Source organism: Podarcis muralis, chromosome 13 (assembly GCF_964188315.1).
Source record: "Podarcis muralis chromosome 13, rPodMur119.hap1.1, whole genome shotgun sequence".
Classification (NCBI taxonomy): Eukaryota; Metazoa; Chordata; class Lepidosauria; order Squamata; family Lacertidae; genus Podarcis; species Podarcis muralis.
In genome coordinates, this window is record NC_135667.1 from 899,058 (window position 1) to 924,339 (window position 25,282).

General features: G+C 54.9%; 2 protein-coding genes across 3 annotated transcripts; both read left to right on the forward strand.

The window, feature by feature from the left end:
• The first annotated feature begins 1,437 nt into the window (after positions 1–1,437).
• SERPINE1 (serpin family E member 1) lies at positions 1,438–15,273 on the forward strand. Its single transcript, XM_028703528.2, has 9 exons — positions 1,438–1,592; positions 1,994–2,301; positions 5,775–6,008; positions 6,784–6,978; positions 7,821–8,019; positions 9,224–9,324; positions 10,968–11,054; positions 12,048–12,131; positions 13,274–15,273. The coding sequence occupies exons 2-9, from the start codon at positions 1,995–1,997 to the stop codon at positions 13,309–13,311; spliced, it is 1,245 nt and encodes a 414-aa protein (XP_028559361.2). The 5' UTR covers positions 1,438–1,592; position 1,994; the 3' UTR covers positions 13,312–15,273.
• Positions 15,274–16,800: 1,527 nt separating this feature from the next.
• On the forward strand, positions 16,801–24,438 carry AP1S1 (adaptor related protein complex 1 subunit sigma 1). Of its 2 annotated transcripts, none has more exons than XM_028703533.2 (5): positions 16,801–16,946; positions 18,952–19,130; positions 20,651–20,759; positions 22,845–22,988; positions 23,637–24,438. In XM_028703533.2, exons 1-5 carry the CDS (start codon positions 16,944–16,946, stop codon positions 23,682–23,684), a joined length of 483 nt encoding a protein of 160 aa, XP_028559366.1. In that variant the 5' UTR covers positions 16,801–16,943; the 3' UTR covers positions 23,685–24,438. The 2 variants fall into 2 exon arrangements, with proteins under 2 accessions (XP_028559366.1, XP_028559367.1); XM_028703534.2 differs by having other exon boundaries at positions 22,845–22,982.
• The last annotated feature ends 844 nt before the right edge of the window (positions 24,439–25,282 follow it).

Here is a 25,282-nt window from a genome sequence, read left to right on the forward strand (position 1 = left end):
AACTGAAAGATGAGCAATAGAGAGAAACCAGTATTGATAGATCTGCCTATCTGTAGCCCAAGAACACACTCCCTGAAAGGCTGAATGGAAAAAATAAGCCATGGAAATGGATATGGGTTTGTGGGTGTTCAAGGAAACCCCAGGGAGGATTAAAACAGTTAAGCAACCAGGAAACAGAGAGTAGGAATAAATGGACAGCTCTCCAAACAGAGTCAGAGAGATGTAGAAACTTGAGTCCCCCAAGAATCCGTACTGATTTTAACTTGATCATAGATAAAACAATTCAGAGTTAAGCGCAAGCAGTGAAGCGGCCGGCTTTGCTGATGAGACTAAATTGTTTGTGGCTGCAAAAAATATTAAAGAGACTGTGAAGAGCTCCAAAAGGACCTCTCCAAACTGAGTGAGTGGGAGGCAAAACGGCAAATGAAAATGGCAAATGTCACAGAGGGACAAGGAATCTTCATTCCACCTATGCCCTCGTGGGGTCTGTGGGCCAGGAGGGAGACTTTGGGGGTCACAGGAGAGAGCTCTCCGAAGATGTCGACCCAGAGTGTGGCCGCTGTGGACAAGGCAAGTTCCCACGCTAAGGATCTTTAGGAATGGACACCGAAACCGGCAGTATCACAAGGCCAAAATACTAATCTGTGGTCTGTGGTCCTGTTTGGAGTGCTGTGTGTCCAGTTCAGGGGGCCTCACTGCGAAAAGAATATTGCAGAGTTGGAGAAGGTTCAAAGAAAAGCAACAGAAAGGAGGGAAGGGTGCAGTGTGTGTGTGGGGGGGTTAGTTTAGAGAAAAGGCGAGTAATATGAGACATGATAAAAGTTTATAAAATGCTACATGGCATGGAGAAGGTGGATGGAGGAAGGTTTTTCTCCTCTCGTAGCTCTAGAATTCATGGCCATTCAAGGAAGCGGAACTTGGGAGATTCAGGATGGATAAAAGAAATGGTTAACTTGCGGAACTCCCCACCACAGGAGGCAGGTTTGGCCACCAACTTGGCGGCTTTAAAAGAGGGTTAGGCAAATTCATGGAGGAGGAGAGGGTTGTCAGTGGCTTTATGTTGTGGGAGGTGGCAATATTTCTGAAGCCACAGGAGAAGGAGGGAGCTCCAGTTCTGCAGCCAAGGGCTGAGATTCCTGCATTGCAGGGGGTCAGACTAGACAACCCCTGAGGGTCCCGTGCAACTCTACAATCCTGCCATTCTCTCTCCCCCCCCACTTCTGGAGGACTCCTGGTCCTGGGGCAGGGATGGGGTTGGGGGGCAGCAGGAGGAGGAGGAGGGGCCACATCTGGGCAGCCAAGCCCCCTCCGCGCTCCGCTGCCGCCGCCGGGGCGTGACTCAGCCTCTCCGCGCCCCTCCGCCGCCCCACTCCCGCCACGGGGCGCAGCGAGGCGGCGGGAGTTGTTTGCGGGCGTTGCTCATCGCGACGAGGGAGGGGAGCGGCGGGGCCGGCCGGTGACTTCATCGCGGCTTCCTGGCCCGCGGCTGGGCGGGCGGGCATAAAAGCAGCCCTCGGCAGGCAGCCCCAGCCACAAAAGCCGCAGCACCGAGCAAGAGTCGCTCCCGCCAGACAGAGAGAGAAAACAAGCAGGTAGGAAAGGAACCGAAGCTGCTCGCTCGCTCGCTGGGCAGTCCTGCGGGCTGCAACGCACGTCGGGAGAGGCGGACGCGTGTCCAGGCAGGGTCCCGTACTCGCCGTGCCTGCCTTCCCGCGTTGCAGGGGCTTCAGGTTTCCTCTGGAGGGGAATCGGGACCGGGAAGAGCACCGAAAGCGGCCCTAGGGCGGGGGGGACGACGACCAAGCGCTGTCCCGCCGCCCCCTCGAGTTGCGCATCTGGACGAAGGCGCCCCCGGGGAAGGGAGACCCCTCTCCAAGCCTGCGTCGCCCTACCCCGTCCCCCAGCCCCGCGCCCCGATTCCCAGACGACCGAGCCTTGCGCCTTCCTCTCGTCGGGGGTCTCCTCTCTCACCGCCTTCTCCTCCCCTTCCTAGGATGCCTCTGCCGTCGAGCACGATCCCCGGCGCCTCCCGGAGCCTGGTCTGGGCTGTCACCCTGGCGGGGCTGCTGGCCCTCTCTTGGGCGTCCCCGGCGCCCCTCGCCCGGCCGGGGGTCTCCCGCGTGGCCAGCCTCTCCACCGACTTCGGCGTGCGCGTCTTCCGCGAGGTGGCCGCCGCCTCCGGCGAGCGCAACGTGGCCTTCTCTCCCTACGGCGTCGCCTCCGTCCTGGCCATGCTGCAGATGGCCGCCGCCGGCGAGACGCGGAGACAGATCCAGGACAGCATGGCTTTCAGCCTCGACGGTGAGTCCGCAGCCCGGGTGGGGGGCTCGAGAGGGGGCGAGGGGGCGCAGCGGCTCAGGGAAGCCTCCGACACTTTGCCCTGGCTTTGCTGCAACAAGGGAAACGTGAGGGTGGCAGCAAAGTTCCTCCTCGCCGGCATCCACTTGACGTCCACTTGAGGTGCAGGATGCATCCCCTTAGGGGGCAGGAGACGCCCCGCAGGACAGACCCCACCACTAGCCGGAGCAAGCCAGCCCACTCAGGCAAGAAATATGTGGGGAGAACCCCCAGCTATTTCCCTGACACCCCAGCGGTGGCCAAGCTGGGTTGTGATGCTGTTCTCCTGAGCTGACCCCCACCCCATGCAAGGAAGGCGGCTGCCTCCCCACCCCTGGTGTTGCAGTGATATTCAGGGGTCCGTCTTGGGGGAGGAACTGAGGGGTGAGTGGGCCCCCTCTTTTCCTTGGCCTCCTTGAGCTCCCTGCCTCTTCCAAGCAGAGCCAGAGTCTGTCATGGGCTATCTGGTCAAAGCACCAAAACAAACCCCACATCTTCATTTGCTGAGCTGGTGATACAGGGGGAGTCACCCACTGTGTCAACATTCATGTTTTGTTTTAATTGGGGAATTAGTTGTTGTTTTTAACTGCCTCTTATGCAACTGGGGCGACTCATGCATCCAGACCATAGAATTGTAGAGTCACCTAGTCCCGCCCCCTGCAATGCAGGAATCTCAGCTAAAGCACCCAAGACTGATGAACCACAACCTCCCAAGGGAGTCCGAATCTCCTTCCTTGCAATATCAAGCCCTGGATTCGAGTCCTGCCCTTTGGAGCAGCAGGAAACATGCTTGCTCCATCTTTCACGTGGCAGCCCTGAAGATATGTGATGTTTGCCCTCATAGCTCCTCTTCTCCAGGCTATACATGCCCAGCTCCTTCAACCATTCCTCATCAGGCTTAATTTCCAGACCCTTGATGCTCTTGGTCAAACCTTCTCTGCACACCTTCCAGCTGGTCAACCTCCTTTAAACTGCGGTGCCCAGAATTGGACACAGGATTCCAAGTGTTGTCTGACCAAGGCAGAATAGAGTGGGACTATTCCTTCCCTTGATCCAGACACTAGACTTCTGTGGATGCAGCCTAGAATAGCTTTAGCCTTTTTTGCTGCTGCATCACACTGCAAACTCATGTTCAGCTTGTGCACCACTAAGACCCCCTGATCTCTGTCACATGTACTACTAGTAAGCCAGGTGCCCCCCCCCCCCATCTTACAATTATGTAGCTGGTTCTTCCTGCCTAAGTGTAGAACCTTACATTTGTCCCTTAAAAAAAAAAGTTTTTATTAAAGATTTTCTTGGGTTACAAAAGTACAAACTTTTGTGCATTTTCAGATCATAAAGTCCTTTCTATAGATCAGTTATATTCGATGTGAGACTTTGATGCTGTATACAGCATAAGGTATGGGGCACGGGTGGCGCAGTGGGTTAAACCACAGAGCCTAGGACTTGCCGATCAGAAGGTCAGCGGTTCGAATTCCCACGACGGGGTGAGCTCCCGTTGCTCAGTCCCTGCTCCTGCCAGCCTAGCAGTTTGAAAGCATGTCAAGTGCAAGTAGATAAATAGGTACCACTCCAGTAGGAAGGTAAACAGCGTTTCCGTGCGCTGCTCTGGGTCGCCAGAAGTGGCTTAGTCCTGCTGGCCACATGACCCGTAAGCTGTACGCCAGCTCCCTCGGCCAGTAAAGCGAGATGAGCACCGCAACCCCAGAGTCGGTCACAACTGGACTAATGGTCAGGGGTCCCTTTACCTTTACAGCATAAGGCTGGGGGAGAAGAGAGGTGGGAAAAGAGATGGGGGGGAGAGAGGGGGGGAGAGAGAAGTGGGGTAGAAAACTTTAATCTGTAAGCTCCTTACACCACTTTCCTTAAATGCCTCCCACTTTTCTTTCTTGTTGGCACTGTGTGCATTTGGGGCTTCAACATTTCTCCTTTTAGAAACTCCCATCCATCTGGGATTCCCTTCTCTTTGAGTATTTCTGACCACGGGATCTCACCCAGTAGCTCCTTCAGCTTTTTGAAATTGGCCTTCTTAAAGTCCAGATTGTGTGTGTCTGACTACGCTCAGCTTTCCCTTGCCTCTATATTGTGAAACCCAGAAGGACATGACCACTTCCTCCCGAGTTTCCTGGCACTTCCACTTTATCAATCAGTTGGTGTGGACCAGGTCCAAGATAGATGGTCTCCTTGTTGCTTCTTCCCCTTTCTGAGACATGAAATGGTCAGCGAGCAGCTGGGGAATTTTTGGACCATACATTCTTAGCAGAGTTTGGAGTCCCAACAGATATTGGGGTCGTCAAAGTCTCCCATGACTACTATAGCTCCTTTTTGAATCTTGGGTAGTCTGCTCTAGGAAGCCATCACCCAAGTCTTCTGGCTTGGCGGTCTCTAGCAGACCCCACAGTAAGGTCCCTGTTGTTTTTCTCTCCTGAAATTTATACCCCTATACTCTCAACCTGCCTTCCATGCTCCCAGTCGTGGATTTCTCCACAAGTGTACACATCCTTTATATACAATGCTGCTGCTCCTCCCTTCCTGTTTGGTCTGTTCCTCTTGAACCGGTTATAACCTTCAGTTCCGACATTCCAGTCGTCAGTCTCACCCTGCCAAGTAATGCCTTTGAGGATCAGCCTCCTTGTCATGTGAATCCGTTGGTTTGGGTAGAGGGTGCGTTGAGAAACAAGCTGCAATGGACAATGAAAAGGTGGAAGAAATGGAGAGAGAGAAAAGGGGGGGGGGACGCTTGTATTTATGGGATGGCCTCTCCTGGTCTGCCCCGCAGAGGACCTTAAGGTCCATGAAGAACCATAGTTTAGAGGGCCCTAAGGAAGTCAGACTGTCCTCCACCGGGGCCGGGGCCTTCTCAGTGGTGGTTCCAACCTGGTGGAATGCTCTGTCCCAGGAGACCAGGGTCCTGCAGGATTTAACCTCCTTCTGCAGGGCCTGTAAGACAGAGCTATTCTGCCTGGCTTTCAATTTGAACTTAGCCTCATCTTTTATTCCCCTTCCTTCCTTCCCTCCCCCTCCCCTTTTTATGAAGATTACCTGCTCTGGGATCCCACAGCTAATTCTCCCCTGGTCTTGTCGCTGGCCCAAATAGGACTCATTTAGCCAGCTAGCCCTGGTGATCATCTAATGTTTAGTGGATGGATTTCCCCCTAAATTGATTTTTGAATTCTGAGGCAGTGAAAGACAGGAGTGCCTGGCATGCTCCGGTCCATGGGGTCACGAAGAGTCGGACACGACTAAACGACTAAACAACAACAACAACAACTGTATTTTATGCTGTTTTTTTGCTGCATCAATTAAGTGTTTTAAATTTGTTGTTAGCCGCCCTGAGCTCGGTTTTCTGAACCGGGAAGGGCGGGGTATAAATAAATAAAATATTATTATTTATTACTAATGATCTCCCGCCCTCTCTGGGCGCTTCCTCCCTGCAGAGTGGGGCACCCCCAGAGCCCTGCGTTGGTTGCAGAAGGCGCTGACGGACCCCAGGAACAAAGACGTAGTGGACACGGCCGACGCCCTCTTTGTGCAGAGGGACCTGGAGCTCAGCCCGGGGTTCATGCCCCACTTCCACCGGGTCTTCCGCCAGACGGTCAAGCAGGTGAACTTCACGGAGAGCGAGGAAGCGCGCAGGATCATCAACAGCTGGGTGCAGGACCGCACGAAAGGTGAGCCTCTCCCTTGGCAGCACTGCAGGGCAAGGGGGTGAACTGGGCCACCTGACAGTCACGATGATTGACAGGTGGGCAGGCCCATGGGGGACAACGCAGGATCCAGCCCACTTGCCAGAAAGGGTTTTTTATTATGATTTGAGGACATATTAAAACATTATAAGCACGTGCAGTAAGAGATAATAAACGGAAGGATTAGGGAAAATTTATAAATGTATTTGAATTGGATATGCAGTAATAAAAATATGTGAAATAAAGAACCGCAGAAGGGAGGGGGAGGAAAGTTGAGAGAAAGGTAAATTAGATTTGTAAAGTTTCCCCCCCTAAAGTATTTGTAAAAAATGAAAAATGAAATTAAAAAAGAATTTTCCGCACAGTGTTTGAGAGTATTGCAGTGAGCTGAAATAAATAAGGGAAGAAAAGAGGAAAAGGAAAATTTTAAAAAACAGAGGGAAGCAACAGGAACAAAATAACAAAAAAATTAATCAAAGTTACAGAACTATATATATGTGGATAAATTTATTATTTCCCTCCAGTATATGTTGATTCATGGGTCTCTATGGTTTCCATAAATATGTTCCAAAGGTCATTAAATTTGCCCCTGCACAATCTCTGCCTGCAAGGGATGCGTTCATGGGGTGCAAGAGATGCCATGCCATCTGTCCAGTTATTAGTTTTTTTATGCATCTTGTGTCTTTACGCTACGAACCGCCCTGAGGTTTGTGGGCAAAGGGCGGTGTGCAAATCTGACAGCATGCATGCCTTTCCCCAGGGATGATCCAGGACTTCCTGCCCGAGGGGACCCTGGACCACATGACCCGCCTGGTCCTGGTGAACGCCATCCACTTCAAGGGCCTCTGGAACCTGCCCTTCCCAGAGGCGGCCACCAGGGAGCGCCTCTTCCACAAGTTGGACGGGAGCACCCTGTCTGTCCCCATGATGGAGCAGACGGCAAAGTGCAACTACGGTGAGCAGGGGCTAGCCGAGAGGTGGGGTGGGAAGGGGTCTTCCTCTTCCTCCTCCTCCTGGAGAATGAGGTCATCAATGTGTCAGGAACGTGGCCCCCCAGAGCGCAGCCTCAGAAACTGAACTAAGCGAGCAAGGAGCCGAGTTTAGAGAGCACAGCCCGGCCCCCTCCTTCCCAGGGAAGAAGCACTTAGCTCCCAAGGAGAGGGAGAGTTGGAAGTTGGCAGGAGCGCTGCCAGGCAACTAGCAGATAAGCCAGAGGCTGAGGCTGTGTCTTCAGGGAGTGGGGAGGAGACAGGCCAGCCGTTCAGTCCCCAAACTAGGAGACGAGAGAAGCTCAGAGAACAACGGAAGGGAAGGAGAAGAAAGGCGGGGTTTTGGCGTTCTTCCTGGTGGAAGAATGAGTCAGACTGAGCAACTACTGATAATGAGAGCAGGCGGGAGGGACGTGCTCTGGACGTGTTTCTTCTTGTAATTAAACTTGTAAGCAACATAAAGCCGTTGCTGCTTGTTTGCCAGAGACCGTTATGCAACGGCTACTAGTCAGGATGGCGATGCTCTGCATCAGGAAAACTTCTGAATCCCAGCTGCTCAGGAGGGAAGACTTGCTCTTGTGCTTAGGTCCCGCTTGTGGGTTTGCCACTGTGAGAACGGGAGGCAGGATTAGATAGGCCATTGGTTGATCCAGCAGCTGGGCTCCTCTAATGGAACCTCCAGGTCCAGGTGCAGTCTATCTAGAGTCCTAGATTTCTTAGCCAGGATGCTGGACCAGGTGGGCCCCCTTTGGCCTGACCCAGCAGTCTCTCCTTCTGTTCTTACGCCCTCCTGTCCTGTCCTCTGCAGGCGAATTCTCCAGCCCTACAGGAGTCGAGTACGATGTCATCGAGCTGCCCTACCAGGGGGAGACCCTCAGCATGCTCATTGCCGCCCCCTTTGAGCTGGACACCCCGCTCTCTGCCCTGACCAACATCATCGACTCCCAGCTGGTGGCCGAATGGAAGAGGAACATGACGGAAGTGACAAGGCTCCTGGTCTTACCCAAGTAGGTGCCTCAACACTTCACCTGAGGAGGGCAGGTGGGAATGTGGGGAACCAAGACTCCCCTGGGTCCACGCCAGACCCCCATCTCTCCTGTTGGGTGGATTTAGATGAGCAGGGGTGGGTAGTTTATTAATTATCCTTCCTCTCCCTTACTAGTATGCAAGTATCTATTAAGTAAAGGTAAAGGGACCCCTGACCATTAGGTCCAGTCGTGGCCGACTCTGGGGTTGCGGCGCTCATCTCGCTTTACTGGCCAAGGGAGCCGGCGTACAGCTTCCGGGTCATATGGCCAGCATGACGAAGCCGCTTCTGGCGAACCAGAGCAGCGCACGGAAACGCCATTTACCTTCCTGCCAGAGCGATACCTATTTATCTACTTGCACTTTGATGTGCTTTCGAACTGCTAGGTTGGCAGGAGCAGGGACCGAACAATGGGCACTCACCCCGTCGCGGGGATTCGAACCGCTGACCTTCTGATTGGCAAGCCCTAGGCTCAGTGGTTTAGACCACAGCACCACCAGCGTCCCTAAGTATCTATTACAGCAGAGTAAAATCTCCACCCGTGTGCAGTTTATCTGTAGAAGCTCTTGGGAGAAGTCTATCTAACCTCCTGGAACAATTATGATATCCAAGGATGCAAACTTGGATTATCTTCTCCTGTTTATGTTCCCCTCTTAACAAGGAAATCACTCTCCAGACTGTTTAAGTAAGCCAGAAAAACGTAGGGTTTACTCACATTAAAAGTCTTGCCAGGTTCCAACAGTTACGGTGGTGAAACTCAAAGAGGCAGTAATCCCTAAACGTTACAAAACTCTACAGCCCAGTTCAAAATGGAGTGTGCTTTCTGGGAAACCCAGCCAGATGGGCGGGGTATAAATAATAAATTATTATTATTATTATTATTATTATTATTATTATTATTATTATTATTATGGAGGGGAGCTTACAGACATCTTACCCCATTATAGGTAAGAAGTGTGTGCAGTGACAGGGAGAAGCAAAGATTAACTTTTTACTACAAACCACAAACGTTTAGAGAATATGAAATTCTGGAATCCCCTGTCTGTGACTATCTAGCAATCAGGCAAGCAAGCTGTGATTTGGGTGCAGATCCTGCCACATCTCCCAGCCATGGTGTGGAGCCGGTGGCTGCCTGGACTGTGACACACACCCCCCCCTCACCTCTCGCCTTCCTTTTTCTGCAGATTCTCCTTGGAGAGCGAAGCAGACCTCCGGGGGCCCCTGGAGACCCTGGGAATGAAGGACATGTTCGACGCAAGAAAAGCCAACTTCAGCAGCCTCTCAGGTCAGTCCCTTCTGATCCCTGTGTGAAGACCCTTCTGGGCATCTGCACCCCGGGGTGCCTGGTTGTAGCTCCCCAACTGCAGCGTGTGAGAACGTGTTTCAGAGTTAAGGCAGCGATGCTTCTGAATCCCAGATACTGCAAACCAGAGGAAGGGAGAGCTGCTTTTGTGCTGGGAAACCCTCCTTTGGGAAGCTGGTTGGCCCCTGTGAGAGCAGGGTGCTGGGCTAGGCAGGCTACGGGCCGGATCCAGCAAGCTCTGTTTTTGGAGGACAGGAGGCGGGCAGGTGTGTAAGACTCCCTGGTCCTGAATGGGGTGACTGTGCACCTGAAGGACCAGGTGCGCAGCCTGGGAGTAATTCTGGACTCACAGCTGTCCATGGAGGCGCAGGTCAATTCTGTGTCCAGGGCAGCTGTTTATCAGTTCCATCTGGTATGCAGGATGAGACCCTACCTGCCCGCAGACTGTCTGGCCAGAGTGGTGCATGCTCTGGTTATCTCTCGCCTGGACTACTGCCATGCGCTCTATGTGGGGCTACATTTGAAGGTGTCCCGGAAACTGCAACTAATCCAGATGCGGCAGCCAGACTGGTGACTGGGAGCGGCCGCCGAGACCCCAATACACCAGTCCTGAAAGATCTTCATTGGCTCCCAGTACATTTCTGAGCACAATTCAAAGTGTTGGCGCTGACCTTTAAAGCCCTAAACTGCCTCGGTCCAGTATATCTGAAGGAGTGTCTCCACTCCCATCGTTCAGCCCGGACACTGAGGTCCAGCTCCAAGGGCCTTCTGGTGGTTCCCTGACTGCAAGAAGCCAAGTTACAGGGAACCAGGGAGAGGGCCTTCTCGGTGGTGGCGCCCGCCCTGTGGAACGCCCTCCCAGCAGATGTAAAAGAGAAAAACAACTACCAGACTTTTAGAAGACATCTGAAGGCAGCTCTGTTTAGGGAAGCTTTTAATGTTTGATGTATTACTGTATTTTAATATTTGGTTGGAAGCCTCCCAGAATTATTATTATTATTATTATTATTATTATTATTATTATTATTATTATTAAAGCAATAACAAAGAGGTGCTGTTGAGCATGTGCCGAAGGCCTTGGCCTGACCGCAGCCAGCTCCCAGACTACACAGGAAAGTCAAACAGCATTTTGGGGTGGAAAGGTTTTTAGGAGTGTGCTGCAGAAGCAGCCACCCGATCGGAGTGCTGTTTTCTCCTTCCACACTCCAAATAAAAATATATTGCACTGTTGCAGAGGACGCGGCGGGGGCTATATTGATGCCCAGCTTGCTTTTAGCATTGTAGATTTTGAAAGGGTTCCCAAGGGTTGTCTAGTCCAACCCCACCAGCAACGCAGGAATCACAGCAACAGAATCCCTGGCAGATGTGCTTCCCACCTCTGCTTAGAAACCTCAAACGACTCATAGAATTGTAGGGTTGCATGGGTCCCCCAGTGGTCATCCAGCCCAACCCCACATGGGATGCAGGAACTGCAGCGAAAGAAGCCCTTGCAGGCGCCCATCTGACCTCTCTTTGAAAACTCTCAGACACCCCAGCTGAGAACGAGGCAGCCTATGGCCCCCCATGCCCCCTCCTGCCCCTCTGCGGCCCCCTTCCCCTGCTCACTGCCTTGTCCCCCTTTGCAGACCAAGAATCCCTCTTCGTGGCTCAGGCCCTGCAGAAGGTGAAGATCGACGTGAATGAGAGCGGAACGGAGGCCTCCTCTGCCACAGGTGAGGCCGCCGTTGCTGAAGTTGTATTTTTTTGGGGGGGGGGAGTTTTGAACCTGCTTATCAGAGCTCTGATCAGCTTACTTCCCCTGGAGAAATGTTCTGAACTGCTTAATATTAAAACAGGTGAGCAATAAAATTCAGGTTGCAGTAAAGCCCGGGGGGGGGGGGAGGGAAGGGTTGTCTCCAAAAGACACCTGGAGCAGGTGACCAAAGATGGAACCTCATCTACTGCATCGTCCCAAATAGCCACGGCAGAAAATGCCCTTGTTAACCCTTTCCCCAAAGCAGAGCAGATGACCATTGACCCTATTGCTTAGGGGGTCTTTGGAGGTTTCATCCAGATACACCCCTCCCCCACCGCATCTCTTTCCTGGGGTGACCCCAAAGAGCCAGCTCAATTCCTGGGCTGCCTCCAGTTCCTCACATCAATGCAGCCCTCAAACTCCTCTTCCTTTCTAAAAATCTATTTTATTAATTGATAATGAAATATTGATAATATCAATTTTATTATCAAAATAAAAGGTAAAAGTAAAGGGACCCCTGACCATTAGGCCCAGTCGCGTATGATTCTGGGGTTACGGCGCTCATCTCGCTTTATTGGCCAAGGGAGTGGCGTACAGCTTCCGGGTCATGTGGCCAGCAGGACTAAGCCGCTTCTCGCGAACCAGAGCAGCGCACGGAAACACCGTTTACCTTCCCGCTGGAGGTATTTATCTACTTGCACTTTGAGGTGCTTTCGAACTGCTAGGTTGGCAGGAGCAGGGACCGAGCAACGGGAGCTCACCCCATCGCGGGGATTCGAACCGCCAACCTTCTGATCGACAAGCCCTAGGCTCTGTGGTTTGGACCACAGCGCCACCCGCGTCAACATACTATACAGTAAAATCCAAACTAAGCTAAACAGAATAATAAAAAAGCAACATATCAATCAGAAAGAAAACTAAAGAGAAAGAGAAAGTAAGATGCAATAAGAATCCTGTTTCCTTTCCTCAGCTGTCATCATCTACGCCCGGATGGCCCCCCTGGAGATTGTGATGGACAGGCCCTTCCTCTTCCTCGTGCGACACAACCCAACCGGTAAGAGCGCTTTTCACAGAATCACAGAATCGTGGAGTTGGAAGGGACCCCTAAGGGTCATCTAGCCCAACCCCCCTGCAGGGCAGGAATTGCAGCTCAAGAATCTCTAATTCCCACGGCCACCCGATCTCCGTCCCCCTGTAAAACAACTCTCGCCTTCAGGACGTTTTTCCTGTTTGTGGTTTCGGTTCTGCAGAGAACAAGTTTGCTCCACCTTAGGGTGACAAACCCTGTAAACAGAGCAAGGTCTGCAACTGTGTTTGGGAATGGTGCAAGGCTGCCTCCTGGTGGCCGCCTCTGGGACCACCCAGCCTTTTTCCTCCCCTCCAAGGCGGGAGTGACCTTTGAACCCACCTATATTATTTAGTCATCAATGCATTTTATATCCCACCTTTTCCTGTGTTAATGGAGAAATCTGGGGGCTCCCCTGGACAAAAAACAAGGACCCCAGCCAGGAATCCCAGAGCAAAACAGCAGCCAGTCGGCTTGGTCTTGATTGAAGACTGTGGCGACAGGACTCCCACCTGCCACCAGGTGGAACAAGGTGGAAGCCCCAAACAAAAGAGAACCCAAACTTTTATTAGCTGCTAATACCCATGTCCCCCCCCCCCAAAAAAAAACTACATCACTCATACATCACGGTTACATCATGAAAGGGGAGGTCTGGTGGCCGTAATCTGAGCATCCTGGACCCTGCCCCATGGTTCCCCTTGCCCTCCACCAAACACCCATCAAGTGGAACAAAAGAGAGATTTCCATTTCCCTGTTTCCCAGCCAAGTTCATCCCACCCTTTTGCCTTCATCTGGGTTTGGTATTTCTGGAATGGCTACCTGTCTGGCACTCAAATATCAGGAGGCCAGGAATTATCACTATGGTAGAGGGGCAGCTGAGGAGCTGAGCTCACATCTCTATATGAATTTCTGAAGTTTCCCCTGTGAGCCAGTACTGAGATCCATTGATCAGTGAATTCTTGCATTTGGTACTGTGCAGCAAAGGCCCTTTGATGAAGTGTTTTGTGGGGACAAATCACAAAAGTGATTGTGGTGATTGTGATAGCGCATGATATCTGCTGGAGGGGCAACCCCCCCCCCCCCAGCCTATACATAAATTCCTGCAACACTTCTTTTTCTCTCCTTTACAGGCACCATCCTGTTCATGGGGCAGGTGATGGAGCCCTGAGTGCCCCCACCTCATTCAGCCAGAATCTCTCAGGAGCCGGAAGAAGTTTTTCCTCCCTTTCTGTTCCCCTCCCTCTACATTCCCCCAAACCCCAAAGAGAGACCTGTCGCCAGCCGTGACCTCCCTCTGCCCTGCTGCTGAGTGGTAGCACCAGGCACAGCGCCCTCTCACCCCCCAGGGAAGAAGCCTCAGTTGGTCTTTCGGCTGGGAAGAGGCTGCCAGCTCCGCTGCCCCCTGGGAGACCCACTCTTCGGAAAGACGAGGCTCCCACCACGATGTCCGCACAGCCGCTTCTGCCTCCACCAGAGTCTTCCTTGCTGGGGGGCCAGGGAGCGACTGAGCACCCTTGCTCACCCTCGGATGGGGTGGGGCTGTGGCCATGCCAAGAAATCCCCCGATGATGTGTGCCCCCTACCTCACACTGGACTGGACCCCTGCCCAGTCAGGGCTAGTGGCTTCATTTGATGTTTACGTCGGAGTAGAGCAGGGATCTCTGCCTTCTCTCTTTATTATTATTATTATTATTAAGTATGTATGTATGTGTTTGGAGTGGGGGGGGGATGAGGGTTGTGTGTCCCCCCCATCGGATGTGGATGGGTGGGGGCTGCAGATTAGCACTTTGAATACGTCCATTTTCCTTCTGCACTGCTGAGATGGACATTTGTTATGAAGTATGTTTTAACAGAGAGGCTTAATATATGTTTGGCTTACTGTTTGAATTTAATGAAATACGTTGTTGGGGTGATGATGATGATGGTGGAGATGTGGGCAACCTTCCCCTCCTCCTCCTCTTGTGCCCCCCTGAGGAAGGGCAGCATCTCTCCCGTGGGGCAGGTGGGGCAAACCGCTCATTGCCGTTCCTTCTTGCTCTGGAAAGGGCTAAGAAAACTGCACGCATCTCCAAGCACTCCCAAAAGTAATCTCCAACTTTCTTTCAAACCCAAACACGCCTGGCCTTAACACGGCCCAGTCTTCCTTTCATGGAGACCTTTGAGACGCTACAGATTTTGCAATCTCTGGCACACAGAAGGAGCCCTTTTGCCCAGACCCCCAAGAGCCACGGGGTCTTCTCCAAGCAAAAAACAGAGGCCTCTCTGCAAAGTTTCGAGGCAAGCTTGCCGCGACCCACACGGGCCCAGAAGCTGCTGCGAATGGCGCTCTGCCAGCAGCGTTGGCCAGCCTGAGGGTCCCCCCCCCTCCATTTCTGCTTAATGGCTCTCTGGCCCGAGTTCCCCCCGTCCTTGTGATTTCCCAGGACGGCTTCCAGTTAATTGTAAAAATGGCAGTGGGATTGCTGAGCCCAGCAGACGCGATGTTTTGCCCAGAGGCCTTGGCTGCCCTCCAAGTGGATTATCCCCTCTGGATCCGCTGAGCCGGGCGGCTGCCGGGGACCCCCCAGCGAGGGCCCTTGAAGGCTGAGCTTGGTACAAATTGGGGGGGAAGTAGAGGGCACCCCCCCCACATAGGTGGGGAAGGACGTCCCAAAGGAAAGGTGGTTTTGTGCAGCGTTGGCGCTGAAAGAGAGTAAACTGGAAGCAAGTCAATTCTGAGCGCCCCCCTCCTCAATGGGTAAAAGTGCCAGCATTTAGCTATTTAATTGGGGCCTGGGAGTCACCTTGAGTTTCAGGTGCCTGATGATTTTAGCTGACTCAGGAGCATCCGTCTCTTGTGAGAGGCTCCCCAGGGTGTCTGTTTCCCCCTCCATTGACTAACTGCCCCACGGCTATTCTCTGCCTTGCACTTAGGGGTCACGCCTGCCCCCTGCCCCCTTGCGCTGCCTCAAAAACCAGTATTTATACAGAGAGATCTAATTCTAATCCTAGAGGAGGTTATTTTTTCACTTTTCTGTACAGAAATCTGATTTATATTTGTATATATATAACTATTTCTATACGTGTGTTTGCGGGGAGAATATTTTGCATTCTACTTTTGATAGGAAATAAAAACACTAAGACCATCTTGGCGGCTGTGTCTGTCCTGAGTTTTCTCTTGTGCAAAACGGGTCCTGATTCTGGGCTTCTCCGACACTCCTGCAAGGCCACTCCCAAACCTACAGGTTGGTGCAACCTACAGCAGCCTCTGGCACCCAGGGAAGAGAGACTCGGCTTATTGCCTAAAAGCGACTATAGGGCAGCCCCACAAAGCTCCCTCTTGCAGACCTTCTTCCTCTGCCACCCCATAGAAAGGTCCTGGCCTGCCTGGCACCACAAATGGGGGGTGGGCCAGTGAGATACTTACGCAGCCCCTAAGCATTTTCCTGGACGTTCTGAGGTTTTGCTGGCTGGGTGGTGAATTTGGGGGGAAATTGATTTATTTTTTGACAGGGTTTTGTTCTGGGTCGCTGTGTGGGATATTTATTCATTGCACTGGTACCCCCACCTGTTCTCCCCAAAGATCTCCAGGTGGCATCACGGGGTTCTCCCACTTCCTCATTTAATTCCCACAACAACCCTGTGAGGTTGACTAGGCTGTGAGAGGCAGGGACTGGCTCCTCAGGGTCACCCAGGGATTTGAACCCAGGCCTCTCCCGGGTCTCAGTCCAGCAATCAGAGAAACAGAGAATCGTAGAGTCGGCAGGGACCCCCAGGGGTCATCCAGCCCAACCCGCTGCCTGCAATGCAGGCATCTCAGCTGAAGCATCCCAGACAGAGGGGCCCCCAACCTCTGCTGAAAAACCTCCAAGGAAGGAGAGTGGGGTTGAAGTGACCTGCAGCTGGAAGGGACCCCCAGGGGTCATCCAGCCCAACCCCATGCAGTGCAGGAGCTGCAGATGGAACTCCTGGGGACTTGAATGGCGAGGGGTGGGGAGGTAAAGGAGGAGGAACTGGATGGGGGAAAACGGGGCGGGGGGAGCAAGTGTTTATAGGATTGGAGAGCTGGAAGGGATCCCCAGGGGTCATCCAGCCCAACCCCCTACTTGCAATGCAGGAATCTCAGCTGAAGCCCCCAAGGCAGAGGGCCCCCCAACCTCTGCTGAAAAACCTCCAAGGAAGGAGAGCCCACCCCCTCCCAAGGGAGACCCTTCCACTGTAACCACTCCACTCCACCACCGCCTCTTATGAAAAAGAAATGAGGGGGAGGGGAGAGGGAAAAATGGATTGCATGTGGCTTTGTCGGGGGGGGGGGGGCAGAATAAGTGGGTTTGAAGTGACCTGCAGCTGGAAGGGACCCCCAGGGGTCATCCAGCCCAACCCCATGAAGGCAGGAATCCTGCCCACAGCAGACCCTGGGTTGGGGGCTCATAAATCAGCATATGCAAGTGGGGGGGGGGGTCTTCAGTTGCGCCCCTTTCCCCTTTCCGACACCCACCGGAGGAGACTCCTCCCTTCCCTCTCAGCCTCCCTCCCGGATGACGTCACCGGAGGAGGCCCCTCCCTCCTGCTCCTCTCCGGCTTCCCCGCCCCTCCCGTCGCCCGGGGAGACAGGCCCCGCCCCCGCCCGGTTGCCTCGGCGACGGGGAGCGAGCGGGCGCCCCTCCCGCCCCGGAAGCGGGCTCCGCAGTGCGCAGGCGCGGGCTCGGGGCGGGGGGCGGGTCCCGGCCGGGAGGCACCTGGGCAGGTTCGGGCCGCGGAAGAGGAGCCGGAGGGCCGCAGGGGCCGCGCCGAACGGCCCGCCACGGACCGACGCCCGACATGGTGAGCGGGGGGGGGGCGGGGAGGAGCCCCCACCCGGCGCCCCGTGGGGAGGAGAGGGGGGGCTGGCTCCCACGTGGCAGGGCGGACACTTCCGGCCCCGGGTGCAAGGGGAGGGCTGGATCCAGAGCAGAGGGACCCCCCCTCCTCCTCCCTCCAGAGCAAGGGCGCCTCTGAGCATGTGCAGACGGCGGGGAGAGCAGCGCCCCGGGGGGCTGGGCAGGCGGAAGAGATCCCCCCCAAAGGAAGACCCCACAGATCTGCCCCCCACGGGGCAGGGGGTCCCCGGCGGGAGCGGGGCTTGGAGTTGCTCACCCCGCCCCACAAAACCAGCCAGTCCCCCCCTGGGTGGGGGTCCGCTGCGCCCCCCATCCCTCCCTCCCTCCTCGCAGCGCCCCGGGGGGTCTTTGAGCCGAGGATCGGGGGGTTTCCGGAGCCCCCTCCCGCTGCCCCACCCTGGCGCCTCCGCCCCGTCGCCCCCCCCCGCCCCGCCCCACGGAAAAGGCACGTCCTTGTCGGCGTCGCCTGCCAGCTCCTTCCCCCCTCCTCCTTGGCCATTAGCGGAATTGGCTGGCGAGGCCTCTGGGGTGGGGGGGAGAGACTGGGGCAAAGGCAGCACTTGTGGGGCAGGATTTCCGGGTGTGCTTTTTATCAAGGGGGGGGGCGCTGATAAAGAGGCAAGGCTCGCTCAGTTAGGAAAGCAGGAGATTCTGGATCTCAGGGTTGTGGGTTCAAGTCTCCTGCCTTGCAGCGGGTTGGACTAGATGACCCTGGGGGTCCCCTTCCAACCCATTGTGTGGATTTGGGGTCACCGCCTTTGCCCGCCTGGAAAGCCCTCCAGGCGTTTTGGGCTGAGGGAAGTGGCGCCTAGTGGGTGTTGCAAAGCTCCTGCTCGCTCTCTCCCACTGCCGGGAGTGGCTGCCTCTTCCTACCTGAGCCACCCCTCCTGGCTCACCTGTTGAGACTTGTTGGTGACTCTCCCAGGGAGGGTTGCTCAGCTGCGCTCGACCCGCCTTGCCTCCGACGCATGCAGCTGCCATCAGGAGCGCATAGATGCCCTGCGGAACTCCCTGCCACAGGAGCCAAGGGATGGCTTTAAAGGGCAGATTCCTGGAGGAGGAGAGGGCTAGCTGTGGCCACGGTTGTAGATCCCAGTTTCAGGGAACCCCAGGAGGCCAGAGGGGACCTGCGGAGCTCAGCTCCGCCTTGCTGGTTTCCCGTAACTGGGGTAACTGGTCGGCCCCAGTGAGAGCAGGAGGCTGGACGAGAGATGAGCTGTTGGCCAGATCCTAGGAAGAGGAAAGAGATCCTTTTGCCAGAGGGGCTATGGAAGGGGGAGAGCCTCTATTATTATTATTATTATTATTATTATTATTATTATTATTATTATTATCTCTCCAGCAGAAGGGGGTGTCAGACGAGTCCGGAAAGGGAGTGGGGCCCGGACTCCTGGGTTCTTTAGGAAGAGGAGGGGGAACCTGGGAATCTGGGGTGGGGGGTCAGTCTTTGTGGATTGGCTTTTTTATTTACCGTATACTGCATTTTTAAATTATTACTCATTTATTGTTCACTGGTTTTGTACGCCGCCGTAGATCTCAGGGCGGTCCGCAGCATAGAACTATGACATAAAATCTGCAAAATGCATAGTAAAAATAATAATAAGAAGAAACCAAGGACCACTCCCCTAATTCCCACGACCTTTTCTTTAAAAACCACCCTGAGATTTGCAAGGGAAGGACTGTGGTAAAATGTAATAAATGAATGAATTTTTGTTCTGTCTCTGGAGGGGGCAATTCTGATCAGCCTCCCTTGGGCTGCTTTTCAGCAGGCTGCAACTGTGTGACCCCCCCCCCAAAAGAAACCTTGGAAGGGCCTCATTCTGTGCTTGCAGGGGACCCCCTTGCTTTGCAGGATATAATTTTCTTGGGGTTTTTTTGGGGGGGTTGCTGCTTTCTGCCATAGGAGGCCCCCCTGACCTCCCACCTCTCCTCTCCGCCCCCCCCCCCAGATGCGCTTCATGCTCCTCTTCAGCCGCCAGGGCAAACTGCGCCTCCAGAAGTGGTACCTGGCCACGTCCGACAAGGACAAGAAGAAGATGGTGAGGGAGCTCATGCAGGTGGTTCTGGCGCGGAAACCGAAGATGTGCAGCTTCCTGGAGTGGAGGGACCTCAAGGTGGTCTACAAAAGGTGACTCTCGAACCCGCTCCCCACTCGCTGCGACTCTGGGTTGGGCTGGATGACCCCTGGGGGGAGTCCCTTGCAACACTGCGATTCTTGGAAGGTGGCAGCCTCTCCTCCACTGGAGGTCTGCCATCAGGGAGCCTTCGGCTGCGACTCCTGCGTTGCAGCGGGTTGGGATGGATGACCCCTGGGGGCCCCGTTCCGTCTTGCCCACAAGAGCGTCAGGAGAAGGTTTGGAGGCCGGAAACGGGCGTGGAAAAGGCCAGGAGGAAGCAGAGGAGCCTTTGTCTGGCTCTGAGCTGCTCTGCCAGGGAAAAGTGTGTTGCGGGTGTGGTGCCTGCACCGAGAAGGCCCTGCCCTGCTCCTGTTGCAGGAGGTCCCTTGGCCCATGAGGGGCGCCACTTTCTCTGGGCCCCCAGCCCCCATCTTGAAGGGGGTGACCTGGTTGTCTCTTTCTCCATAGCTGCCCTGGTGTGTGGATTGGAAAGCCCCCCCCCAAGCTTTGCTCACCCTGAGTTGGTCCCTGTCCGTTTGGGGGGGGGCAGTCTCATTCTCTCTCTCTTTTTTGGGGGGGGGCAGGAATGGAGAATAAGCAGCCCCCCTCCCTGGGGAATGAGGGACTCTTAGACCCACAAATTGCTTTATCTCAGGCAAGAGTGGGGGAGCCCCAGACCCAGAGGCTGCGTGTGGCCCCCCATTCCCTTCTGTGTGGCCCTTGCCAGCTCTTCTTTGTGTTTCTTTGCCCGGCTGATTCCCTCGAACTCTGCTGGCGTCTCTTTCTTGGCTTCGCAGAGGGAGAAGTCTCAGCAGGAACTACCCCACTGTACAATACTAAAATATATATTTTTAACAGCAACAGCTCCGCCCCCTTTTACCTCTGGCCCTGCCCCCTGGAGTGTGTGGCCCTCAGAGGCTTGCCCAGAAGCGGAAGGTGGCCCTCGGTTTCTCTGTGCTCTGAACAGCCTCGTGGGGCTGTGCTGAAGGGAGAAGCCTTCTGAGAATAGCTGTCAACTTTCCCCTTTTCTTGCGAGGAATCCTATTTGGAATAAGGGAATTTCCCTTTAGGAAAAGGGAAACGTTGGCAGCTATTCTTCTGAGCTGCCCAAGGAGACATCACTGCTGCTGTGGGGCAGAGGGTGGGGTGGGCAGGTGAACCCCAGGTGACGGGCACCTTTCTAGGGGTGCCTGCAGGGACAGCGTTGTCCTGCAGGGGGCGGACTGAGCTCACCTTGGCTCCTCTGTGGCCAAAGGGGGCCTCTGCAGCTGCGCACGGGGTTAATAAGGGCCCTGTGCCCCACACACCCCACTTCCGGCCAGCATAGACACCTGCTTTGCCCCCCGCACACCTGGAAATGGCTGGCTGGTCGCCCCGGGGAAGGCAAGGCAGGCTTGGGTGGTGGTGGGCAGCTGGCGGTCTCTTCAAGGGGGCGCGGTGGGGAGGGGGAGGAGGCTTCCCCCCATAGGTGAGCCAGGCAGCAGCAGCAGAGCTGGAGTCCTGACCCCCTTTTTCCGCCCTCCTGCCCCAGGTACGCCAGCTTGTATTTCTGCTGCGCCATTGAGGGCCAGGACAACGAACTCATCACTTTGGAGCTCATCCACCGATACGTGGAGCTGCTGGACAAATACTTTGGCAGCGTGAGTTGTGGGGAGGGGCTTCTCCTGTGGGTTGGACTAGATGACCTTTGGGGGTCCCAATTCTAGGATTCCGTGACTGCAGAGCACCCTTTTCCTGCTTCTTTGTTGGTGTAAAAAGCACCACCATTCCACCCCCCCTCTCTGTATGTGTAGGGGTGGGCGACACTTTGTCTCATCTCTCTCCTTTCAGGCGTGAACCCTAGAGCAGAGGTGCTTGGAATAATAATAATAATAATAATAATAATAATAATAATAATAATAATAATAATAATTTATTATTTATTCCCCAGCCACTCTGGGCGGCTTCCAACAAAAGATTAAAAACACAAGAAAACATCAAAAACTTCCCTAAGCAGGGCTGCCTTCAGATGTCTTCTAAAAGTCAGATACAGTGGACTCTCAGGTCGCGAATGTGATCCGTGCTTGAGGCACGTTCGCAACTTGCAGCGTCCGCAAACCAGCAGCGCCACGTCTGTGCATGCGCGGGTTGCGCTCTGGCGCTTCGGCGCATATGTGAAGCACGATTTAGCACTTCTGCGCACGATCCGTAACCCAGAAGTAACCTGTTCTGGTACTTCCGGGTTCGGCGTGCTGCGGAGCCCAAAAACGCGCAACCCAAGCGTCTGTAACCCGAGGTATGACTGTAATTGTTTATTTCCTTAATAATAATAATAATAATAATAATTTATTATTTATTCCCCAGCCACTTGGGCGGCTTCCAACACAACACTAAAATACAATAACCTATTAAACATTAAAAGCTTCCCTAAACAGGGCATCTGATGGGAGGGTGTTCCACAGGGCGGGTGCCACCACCGAGAAGGCCCTCTGCCTGGTTCCCTGCAACCTCATTTCGCGCAGGGAGGGAACCGCCAGAAGGCCCTCGGAGCTGGACCCCAGTGTCCAGCCAGAACAATGTATACTTCAGATATACTGGGCCTTTGAGGCCGTTTAGAGCTTAGAATAATAGGAACGTAGAGTTGGATGGGACCCCCAGGGATCATCTAGTCCAATCCTCTGCAGTGCAGGAATCTCCCCCCCCCCCTGGGGCTTGAACCCACGTCCCTGAGATCAAGAGTCTCGCATTCTGCCAACCGAGCCATGAGAAGAGCCCTGCTGGGTCAGGGCCACGGGGGTCCCTGTCTTAGCCCACCTCACAATGACGAACCAGGTGCCCCAAAGGGGAACCAGCAGTAGTAGTCACAATAATATTCATTTATTACTTGATAAATTGGGTCTGCCACTCTGGGCAGCTTCCAGCAAAAGATTATAAACACTGCGTGAGACGTCAGACATTAAAAGCCCGCGGAATCCCAGCAGGAGAGCCCTGTGTTTTCCAGCGACTCGTACCCAGAAGCATTGCTGTCTCCAATTGTCTTGTTCTCTTCTGACGCCAACCGAGTTGTTGGGTGCCGCTGTCTCCAGTGGCAGGGAGTTCCGCAGTTCCGCTCTGCACCAGAAGTTTTCTCCCTCCTGAACCTTCCAACGTTCAGCTCCGTTTAAGCTGAGGCAGTTGGAGGGCACCGGCAGACCTGGGAGGGGGGGGGGTCCTAAGAGGTTCTGGGCTCCCCGCCCCCTGCTCCCCCCCCCAACAGCAGAGTTTTTGACCTGCGGCTGTGGGGAGGCAGGAGGGCAGAGGCCAGACCCTGCCGCTAATTACTCTTGCGGTCATTTTGATTCCTTAATCCGCCCCCCCCCCACTTCCCTGCCCCATAGAAAGCCTCCCTCCAGCCTCCCTCTCCTAAGCCTGCTCTTAGACCCACAAAATCCAGCTAAGCATGGCTGCTAATTGGGCTTAACGAGGGCTTGGCAGCCGCCCCAGCTAATTCCTGCTGCTAATGCCACAGAGCCGCTTCTCTGCCCCCCCCCCCCCCCCGGAAACTCAGCCAGATTGGAGGGTCAGGATCCTGGGCATAGCTATCAACTTCCCCCTTTTTGAACAGGAATCCTGTTCAGAATAAGGGAATTTCCCTTTTTAAAAAGGGGGGGAAATTGACAGCTGTGATCCTGAGAGCGGTGGGGGGGGGTTGGTGTGTTGGGGGGCCCTGCTTGGTTCTCACACCCCCTTTCTCGTCCTCCCCCCAGGTGTGTGAGCTGGACATCATCTTCAACTTTGAGAAGGCTTACTTCATCCTGGACGAGTTCCTGATGGGGGGAGAAGTTCAGGACACCTCCAAGAAAAGCGTCCTCAAAGCCATTGAGCAGGCGGACCTCTTGCAGGAGGTAGAGGTGGGCCCCTGCATGGGGGTCCTGCATGCCTCAGCCGTGGGGGGGCGGCAAGGACTGGGGGGGCCCTTCTCCCTGCACCCCCAAAGATAAACCATACACTTCCCTCCAGCTGTGGGGCCAAGCAACCTGCCGCCGTGGCCATGCCTGGTTTTGTGTCTGCTTCCGCAGAGGAAATTTTTTTTTGGGGGGGGGTGTTGCTGCTGGAGGAGCCCCCCAAGAAAGCTATCTTCCTGGCTGCTGCTTTCTGCATGCCATGAGTCACCGGCAGCCATCGCTCCCTCTCTCTGCAGTGGGCGTGAGCGACTCAGCCGCCTGCCGCTGGGGCCGAGTGCAAATCCTCGGGGGTGGGAGGAAGGAGACGCAGCAGCCTTGGCACCCCCAGCCGCTGCCGCCACCCCCCCCGAAGACAAAAACAACCCTGCATGGTGAACCCCCAAACCCTTAGAATGGAAAAAGGCCTGTTAGTTGCTCTATGGGGCGTCAAGAGCACCTCTGAGCAAGCGCAGAAAGCCTTCCCTCCCCCGGGAAGTGTCAGGGTAGCGGTTGGGCTGGGGGTCTTTTGGGGAGGGGGGCAGGCTGCTTCCCCCCCCACACTTCCTGCTCCCCTCCTCTGAACCCGCCTCCCCTCTGCTTCTCTCCCCGATACAGGAAGACGAGTCGCCCCGGAGCGTTTTGGAGGAGATGGGCTTGGCGTAGACTTGGGATCGTGAGCCGGCTCCCCCCCCCCTTGCCCCCGCCCCTCGCGCCCCTTTGCCCCCCACATGCAGTGGGGCTGAGAGCCTGTGGCGGCCGCGCAAGCTCTGCAGCCGGCCTCCTGGCCAAGGAAACCGCACGATGTAAATACCGAACCACCAGCTGGGGGTGGGGTGGGGGGTGCCCTGCGCCAGAGTGTTTGGGGGGGCAGGGAGGCATTTTGCCCCCGCCTGTTGGGGGGCAGAGAGAGAGAGAGAGAGCGCAGCGTGGAATTCAGGGGCACCGAATGATCTCCATTCTCCATCTTTTTTTCTGTGCCCCTCCAAACTCTCCCACTTCTCCTACCGCCCCCCCCCCCAGCACCCCCAATCTGTTCACACCAGCAACGTGGCACTTCCTGCCGCCCCCAAACCTGTGACTCACCCGGGCAGCATGTGACGGATCCCAGAGGAGGGGGGGCAGCAGCAGCAGCAGCAGCGCCTCTGCCTTCTTCCCTCCCTTTCCCTCTTTCTCATTTTTTGTTGTTGGGGGGGGCAGGCGCCCCACATGCATGTGGGGCACGTGGACGCAGGTAGCCGGAGATTCGGAGGAGCCTGCTGTTTGGAAGACCAGCAGCCCCCCCCCCGACTTTGGGTGCCTGTATTCCCTCCCCCCTCCGCCCCCCCCCCAGCCCCTTTCCAATAAGGCATGATCTTTCCGGACCCAAGGCGTGAGTGCGAGTGTCTTCTCTGTTTTGGAATAAAGCGTGTGAGGAAGACGGTGGCCTGGCTGTGGTTCTTGCCCCTCCAGCGCAGACTTGAGATGCTTCCAGCCCCAGCTCAGAAGGGGGGGGCAGAAAGAGCAGAGGGGGTGCAGCCCGGAGGTCGCTTGGCACGGCTGGCGGAGGTGCAGGTCATTTGCCGTCGTACGGGAGGAGCGCCTGAGCATAAACAGGGTTCATCTGCATCGCTCTTAGAATTGCGGAGTCGGAAGGGAACCCCAGGGGTCATCCAGCCCAACCCGCTGCGAATGCAGGAATCGCAGCGAAGGAATCCCTGGCAGGGGAGCCCTCCATCCGCTTTTCCAGGCCGGGAATGTTTTGCCTGGAAGAGAGGAGATGAAAGAACCGTTTCCAAGCACCTAAAGGGCTGGAGTATGGAGCAAGCCTGTTTTCTCCTGCTCTGGAGGGTAGGACTCGAACCCACAGCTTCAAGTTACAAAAGAGGTGGTTCTGGCCAAACGCCAGGAAGAACTTTTCTGACAGTAAGAGCTCTTTGACAGTGAAACAGACTCACTTGGGAGCGGGTGGACCCTGCTTCCTTGGAGATCTTTAGGCAGAGATTGGATGGCCATCTATGAGGGGTGCTTGAGCTGAGATTCCTGCATTGCAGGGGGGGTTGGGCTGGATGACCCTCGGGGTCCCTTTCGACTCTACAAGTCTATGATTCTAAGGGAGTTCGTTTCACCGTCAAATGGCTCTTAGCCTCCTACTGTTTATTCAGAAGCTCCTTTCTCGCAACTTGAAGCCATGGGTTCGGGTCCTGCCCTCCAGAGCGGGAGAAAAGAAGTTTGCTCCCTCTTCCATGTGACGGCCTTTAAGGAATTTGAAGCCGTCTACCGTA

Coding starts and splice junctions, on each gene's coding strand:
- AP1S1 (XM_028703533.2), top strand. Junction 19,131..20,650: donor CTCAAGGTGGTCTACAAAAG/GTGACTCTCGAA, acceptor CTCCTGCCCCAG/GTACGCCAGCTTGTATTTCT. Junction 20,760..22,844: donor TGGACAAATACTTTGGCAGC/GTGAGTTGTGGG, acceptor TCCTCCCCCCAG/GTGTGTGAGCTGGACATCAT.
- SERPINE1 (XM_028703528.2), top strand. CDS start 1,995: ATGCCTCTGCCGTCGAGCACGATCCCCGGCGCCTCCCGGAGCCTGGTC. Junction 6,009..6,783: donor GGTGCAGGACCGCACGAAAG/GTGAGCCTCTCC, acceptor GCCTTTCCCCAG/GGATGATCCAGGACTTCCTG. Junction 12,132..13,273: donor CGTGCGACACAACCCAACCG/GTAAGAGCGCTT, acceptor TCTCCTTTACAG/GCACCATCCTGTTCATGGGG.